This window comes from Pinus tabuliformis, chromosome 8, assembly GCF_031772625.1.
Source record: "Pinus tabuliformis cultivar Carrire ecotype Pingquan chromosome 8, CPIR1, whole genome shotgun sequence".
Lineage (NCBI taxonomy): Eukaryota > Viridiplantae > Streptophyta > Pinopsida > Pinales > Pinaceae > Pinus > Pinus tabuliformis.
Window position 1 is genome coordinate 1,760,542,431 of NC_142294.1, and position 8,225 is coordinate 1,760,550,655.

Consider the following 8,225-nt stretch of genomic DNA (forward strand, 5'->3'; position numbering starts at 1 on the left):
ATATTATAATTAATAGCCATAATTAAAATACAAAACCTCAAATTAAATACTCTAAATATAAAAAGTTGATAATGAATTAACATTGAATGAATTAAAGGTATAATAAAAAATATGTTGTAATAAAATGAAATACTTAATTCATTTAAGAACTTTAAATTGCAAAACTAACTAAACCCATTTCATGCCCCACATATGTATATAATTTTCCTCCATAAAAGTCAGCCATCATCCATGCTTGTGTGGAGGTCATTATCTTTTACATAAAACATTGAGATGTTAAAGTATTAACCTATCAAATTTATATTAAATACTTCGTTATATTATGAATTAAAAATTATATATTTATCATAATATAAATACATAGCTTTTAATAATATATATTATTTCCCAAAAGAAATTTACATAAAACATTGCGGTGTAAAAGTATTTAGTAATATTAAATGCTTATAATGTGAATTAAAAAATTATATATTTTCATATTACTAATAAATAACATTTAATGTGGTTTATGAATAGACATAACGAACTCTGTTTCTTGTCGGCTTGAAATTTTCCCACATCTCCACTATATATTTAACTGCACTTTTCTGTTTTGAGTTACCGTGGTTCACTTTCTTGCTTATTTCTTTATATGTGGTAAAACTCTGGGTAAACTCGATCGATCAGCAAATTGGTGTTTAAAGTGTCGTAATGGAGGTTATTCCGGAGGATGTCGTTCGAAAGTGTTTGCTGAAAATGCCTTACAAATCACACGATACGCTGAAAGCTGTGTGCAAAAGCTGGGAGGCTATACTCAGTAGCCCTACTTTCTATGGTGACAGGAAGAAATGTGGGACGAGCGAGCATCTGCTTTGCTTCGTTCAAAGAGAAATCAGGAGTCCCGTCCTACTTGTAGTAACGGTATACGACCCTGTGAAGGGCACCTGGGAAAGGCTACCTCCAATCGATGATCCCCCCAATACTGAAATACCAATATGCTGTCAGTGCGTTGCTGTGAATCGCAAGCTACTTCTCATAGGCGGATTCCAACCGTCCAGATCAGCAACTTTGATGAAGAGTGTTTATATTTACGACTTTGAGTCTGCGAGATGGCGTCGTGGAGCTGACATGCCGACAGCTCGAGCATTCTTTGCGTGCTCTGTCTCTTTTTCCACCGGACTTGTCTACGTGGCTGGCGGGATCGACGAGCGTGACAACCCTCTTGCCTCTGCAGAAGCATATGACGTGGAGAAAGACAAGTGGGAAATATTGCGTCCTATGATCGAAGCGCACGGGCAGGGAAGCCATGGTGGGTTGGTTGAAGGTAAGTTCATGGTGTGAGACGACGAAGAGAAAAGTGCAGAAGTTTTCGATCCTTGTGAGGGAACGTGGAGAAGGGCACATTTCAGGGGAGAACTGTGGAAAAGTTGTGTCATTTCTTCTTCTTCTGGTGGGGGGGAGTTGTACGTGTTCACCGAACACGAACATGTGGAGAAGTATGATGTGGGGAAGGACAATTGGAGCGCTGTACCTACTCTTACCATTCCCCGCGACTTCTTCTTTACGTGCGGTACACAGTGGCGTGACCAATTTTTTGTAAGCGGAGCGAACAACAACCGCCTCCCAACCGAGAAAAACATATATCTTATCTATTCAATATGTCAACGAGGCAGTTGATGGAACTTAACGATTATGGTGGTGAGGGCTTTGAGGGCACGATCCTATCTGCAGCAACCGTGGAGATTTGATGCACGCCCAACTTAATCATTGCGTTGTGTTCCACCTTTTCTTTTTTGGAAGACAACCTGTTTGTCTTGATATTTTGGGTCTTCTCATAAGAATTTGTTCTGATCTCTATCGACTATGTCCCAGATTCTAGCTTGAGCCAGGCTTCAGCTATACTTTTCCTGCATTTTCAGTTCTGCATGCTGACATGTATTGGTTCTATTGTAAATGCTCATTATATTTTCTTAATATAATACTATGATGATTTTCTCTCTGAAAAAAAAATACAGGAAATGGTTTTTTTTTTTTCAGTTTTTTGCTGGTCAAAAAATTCTGTATACAATTTTAACAGTTGGTTTAATCATTTTTAACTTTTGAATATTCTGTATACAATTTTAAAAGTTGGTTTAATCATTTTCAACTTTTGAATTTATTTTTTTTAAGTTTTAGTGTAAAATAGAATTTAATTTATTATACCAATGTGAAGTTCTTTTTTCTACTTTTTGTTAAGATTGGTTATTTTTTGTATAATTGTTTTTTATATTGAAGCTGAATAATTGTTTCAAATTCTTCTTTAAAATATATGAAATAATATAAGGAATAATATTAGTTTAATTTCATGGTTTTTTATTTCTATTTTTAGTACTAGATTTATTCTCTATGTTTGATATATGAAAATTAATTTAGTTTAATCATTATTATTATTGAAAACCTCTCTCACTTTTAATCTTTTATCTTGTTTCTCCTATTTATATTTAACTCTTTGGCTCTGTATCTCTCCCACTCACCCTCTCTCTCTCCATCTTCTCATATCTACTTCAATCCTCCTCTCTGGCTACCACTATACTACTCTCTCCCTCTAACTTCGATCTCTTTCTCCAGCCTCCCCCTCAACCTTACTCCCTCTCTCTATCTTTGTCTTTCTCTAACCTAAATATTATGTTTTTTATATCCCATGCTTATCCCACTCCATCACTCTTTATATCTTTCATCCCCTATCTTTGCCCCTCCATCTTAACCTCTCTTCCTCCATCGGTGTCTCTCACTCTGTCTCCCTCATCGCCTCCCTATCTCATTCTCACTCTCTCAAACCCTATTATTTCACAAACAAATAGAGTGCCTAAAATTCTTTGATTGCATAATTTGAATCATAAAATATACACACATTGTTTATATATATATATATATATATATATATATATATATATATATATATATTCAAATATTTTAGAATCTAAAGTAATTTTAATTATATATTAATTTATTCTTCCCATATTTTTAATCACAAATAGCCAAATCAGAGAAGATTTGGAAAATTCTAGTTTTAAATGATAATATTGGACATATACATAATAGTTATATTTTGAAAAAAAAATCAATTTCCTATCTGTTTTTCAAAGAAGGAATAAATAACTAATATTATATGAAATATAGAAGATGCTATAAATTAGAGATTCTACATTGAATTCTAATCGATGATGGATGGTTATTGTTTGAGATGCAAAAGGAAACAAAAAGATCTCCCAAAAAAGAAAAATGCAGATGTCTAGTTTTCATTTTAATATCATTTTTTTTAACAAATGTTTTTCTTGAAATTCTAGATAAAAAAATGAATTTAATAAACAAATTTCTTATAATAATTTTACTTACTAGTGATCATGTAAAAAGGAAGGGCATTTAGGTTTGTCCAAATAAGGAGAATAAAGTCTTTAGCAATAATAGCCATGTAAGGTCATATAGCTAGAAAGTAACACTTCTCATCAACAAATTTTCAGAGTAAAATTTCACAAACAGATAAAGTGCATCAGCAAATTCTTTGATTGCATATGAATTTGAATCATAAAATATATACACAATTTTTTTAATATTTTATACAACCCATTTTTATAAAGAAAATTCCATATAGTGATTTTAATTATATATTAATTTTTTTTCCAAATATTTAGAATCAAGAGTGATTTTAAGTATATATTAATCTATTGTTCCCATATTTTTAATCACAAATAGCCAAATGTGAAAAGATTTGGAAAATTCCATTTTTCAATTATAACATTAGCTTTTTCAAAAGTGGAATAAATGACAAATATTATGTGAAATATAGAAGATGCTATAAATGAGATCGAGTGTGCACGGTAAATAAATCATAAACATGTAAATGTAAACAAGATGTATGGTAAATAAATAAAAATATAAATAAACTAGAGGTATTGTAAATAAATAAAACCTTTTTTTATATTAATGCCAAAGGTATGATAAATAATTAAACATATAAATAAAATGTGAAGTATGGTAAATAAATAAAACCTCCTTTTATGTTTATTCCATAAACCTCTTTATATTTAGGTTAAGACTATGGGCCAAATACGGTGGGACAAATAATTAATAACGTCATGGGCCAAATATAAAAGGGGTTTAAAGAGGTATGATAAATAGATAAGAATATATCAAATAGGATTATAAATCAACATCTAATTATATATCAAGCCTATGGGACAAATACCATGGTAAATAAAAGAGATATGATAAATAAATAAAAATAAAAATAAACCATAGGTATGGTAACTAAATAAAACCTCTTTTTATATTTACTCCATAAACCTATTGTGTCCCTGTACTATTTGGTGATGTATTTTTGGAAATGGACTCTTGCCTCCATGGCTTAGCAGTATATGGTTTTGGAACCTTTGTCCAACTCATCTTGAAGCATGTGTAACATTTTCCTGAGTGTGGCTGGACCACCAATGTACTTGTGCATGTTTTCTGCACTCAGTTGCAAGTCATCGTTGGTGGCCTCTCACATCAACTGCTCCATGTACCTGTCGACCTCCAGCAGGACTTCTTTCTTCTTAATGACTTGAGTGAGGGATCTAATTGAAGGGATCCTATGTGTCCTCACTATGATATCCAAACTCTTGAAAAACCATGCATAGGAAATATTAATGCTAGTGATGAATGGAGGGAGATGCTCATAGTTCCAAATCAAAATCCAAATCTGTGCTTTGTCAAGCTTTGCCTACATCTTCATTATCTTCTAAAAGTAAAGTGGGGTTCCCTTATACCTCATTGTCCATTCTTGTACATGCATAATAGCAGGGTGGATGTCTTTGAGAGTTTGGGCAATATTCATGCACTGCTATTGAAAACCATATAGATGGACAACCACCTTGTGAACGGTGACAAATATATCATACAATTTCCGCACAATGGTCTCAAGAGTCGATACTTCAACAAGTATATCTTTTCTATTCTCTACCATAGCGAATCCTGCGGATTGTTTTGTTCTTTGCCTAGCCTCTTGCAAGTCCTTTTCCATTCGATCATTCTTTGCTAACAAGAACTTGACAGTTGAACACGTGGCCTCTGCATAAGCCTTAGAGGCATCGACCATGGCAGTTTGATGTCTTCTAACATCTGACACAATCACCCTTTCCTCTATATGTTCAGGTGACGAGCAATCATCCGGTAGATTCTTTCTCCGTGCTTGTACAATCCTTTGTTGTGACTCATCAAATGACATATTGTACACATCCATCACCACATCATCATCAATGAGAACAAGCTCTCCTTGCTCGCTTGAGACTAGTTTTGATTTTGGAGGTGGCAGAGACTGAGGGGAAACCTCAGATGTTCTCGGAATGAGGTCAATATCTTGGTCCTGTGGCTCCTGTTCCAACTCCATGCCCATTGCTTCAACCATTTTCTCACTCTGTTGAGCAAGTTCCTGAACCTACACCTACTCACCCTCTTCTTCATATGTTGGCTACTCTGACTTCTCAACCTATATAGGCACAATTTGTTCTATCATCATGCCTTTCCTTTCTTCCTGTTCATGTTTCTGCTTCTCTTCCCTCTATCTCCTTCTTAGCTCCTGCTCTTCTTTCAACTTCTTCTCTGTTTCCTGCAACTTCCTCTTTGCATCCTCCAACCTTTTATTCTCTCCCTTCCTTTGTTATACTCTCCTTACGAGATGTTGCCTCTTTGCCTCTATTTCCAAAGCTACTTTCTCAACGAGAGGATCTTCTATGAACTTGTAGCTTTGCTCACCCTCACTAATCTAGCGTCGGTTTTTTGCTCACTGATGTTGTTGTTGCTTCTTCCTGTGGTACTGCTGCCTACAGAGTAGCTTTCTATTCTATAGCCATGCTGACTGGTTCATTGAGCTTAGAGGAGTTGTAACGATACCTCCAAGGGTCCTCCTCTATGCAATGGCATGCCCCGTGGATCCATGGATAATACACCTTCTCACAATGGTTCTTGCATATGCAGTTGGTATCATACGAATTGAATCCTTGGTGCCAAATTCAAACTTCTCTAAGTCCTTGGCCTCGGCATCCACATCCTTCAATCTCTAGATCTCATACAATCCAATCCACAAAGGAGGAGTAGGCCATGGTGCTTTCTTTCTCTTGTGAAATCCTGTTCATAACTCTATGGAGATGTTATATGCAACTTCTTGCATGACCAACTTATCCATGACAAACCTTGGTAGCACATGCAAAGGCCTCTCTCTGCTAAACATCCTGATGAAGGTGCCACCAGGTGAGGCATATTAACCCGCAATGTTAAGCAATGCCTGCATCGATTCTTGGGACATGCAAGGTGGATCATGATTAAAGATCAACTTGTAAAATGGGATGATGAAATGGTCAGATAGCCTTGTCATGACTCCTCGGTAACTACACTTAGAAAGAAACTTACAATAAATGTTCACAGCATTCTCTAATGGTGTCCATGTCCAACCCATGCCAGGAAACCAATGTTGGGCACAGATTGCATCAAGTAGGTACACGGACATATAGAATCTCACTTGCTCATCCTTGGGTGGATTATGGGCATTAGTCACATGCACTTTCAGCTAAATACCCAACATATATGACCAATTGAATGGTCTTCCTTCATTTTCAAACTAATCCAACACAACCACCCAATTCTGCGGAAATGTCTCTGTGCTCTCTTGACCATACACACGACATGCAAAGAAGATAAAGAGTTGGTAGACCTTCTTGAGTGACTTAGTCTTGTAGACCTGATTGAGTGTCAACCTGAACTTTAATGGCTCTTTTACCCAACACTTCATGATGTATCTAGTGTTCACATTGTTGTTGAGGGTATAGAAGAGTGCATCCATGCGGTTCATTGGCTGTGGTAAGTGATACATCTGATGATAGTTTTCCATCCTGAAGGTAGCAAGCTATGTTCCACTGGCACTTATCTATGTCATCGTCTTGGGATCAGTATGTGAGACAATCTAGTGAATGATGTCCACACATGGGAAGGCGGGGTACCTGCATGCAACGTTATACAAGCCTGACTTGTGGATGTTGACATAGACCTATCGATCTTCTAGATCTTCCTTGAAGCTTCCTGCGAAGATATCCTTAATTTCCTGCCATGTTATCTTCATGTACTTCTCTATGAACAATTGTGTGTCTGCATATACTGGCAAGTTCATTGACACTTGTTCAACTACATCTCCAGTGTTGCTCTCTATAGTATCCTTTGATCCAACTCTCTTGGAAGCCATGTTACCTGTAATGATGAAATGCTGCTCAACAATTTTTGTACCTGGAGACAGAGAGGACACTCATGGCATGCAAATGTTAGCTTGAAATAGAAGGAACTTCAAGACAGACCATGCAAAAAAATCAGAAATTGTTGTGCAATATTGCACAATTATGTGTTTTAAAGGTGAGGGACTGTCAACCGAATCTGCACATTGCGAAGTCCCAACTTCTAGTGAGAAGTGATGATGACTGGAACTACTCAATATGCAGTCTAGTGTGGCTTACTGATGACTGGAATTGTACAATGCACAATTGATCCGGATTTAAGCAGGAACACAATAGATTACAGAGATAACCATAAATACAGAGATGCGATAACCATAAAAACAGAGATGCAGTGGAAATAATACTTCATTTCATTAATGGAGAATACTGAAATATGCTTACAAATAGAAATAACCCAGCTAAGGCGATGGTAGCTTATCTCTGAGAAGAGATGTGTCGGCTACATGCCTCTGAACTATTTCGAACTGTATTACAATGAGGCTCGAGGGCCTATTTATTGTTGAGAAACAATGGAAAACCCTTCACATTCCAAAACCTAACCCTAGAAGATGAAACGCCAAATTGTGGGCCCCGTTTTTGGGTAAGTTGGTACATCAACTTCCCGGGGTCGTAACTTTGGCATACGATCTCCGTTTTACGCGCATGATAGCCCGTTGGAAAGATCTCTATGAGGAATACAACGAAAAAGACGATTTTTTACCCAAAAAATTACGGAGCAAGATTTCCCAAAAAACATCATTTAGGGCCTCAAAACGGCTCTAGAAGTTTAGGACCCGAAAAAATGCTAAAAATAGTAAACTGCACTATAATTAAGGAAACTGAAAATGTTGAGAGGAACAATGGTGGGGATCTAGGTGGACTTGGCAGGTGGCCACAAATATCCACCTGGATCATTCCTCCCCCCTTAGGAAGCAATGGTCCCCATTGCGTTGAGTTCCTCCCTGAAATGAG

General features: G+C 36.4%; 1 protein-coding gene across 1 annotated transcript; it reads left to right on the forward strand.

Moving 5' to 3' along the window:
* The first annotated feature begins 690 nt into the window (after positions 1-690).
* On the forward strand, positions 691-1,320 carry LOC149243171 (F-box/kelch-repeat protein At2g44130-like). Its single transcript, XM_089371143.1, has one exon. It carries the CDS (start codon positions 691-693, stop codon positions 1,318-1,320), a length of 630 nt encoding a protein of 209 aa, XP_089227269.1.
* The last annotated feature ends 6,905 nt before the right edge of the window (positions 1,321-8,225 follow it).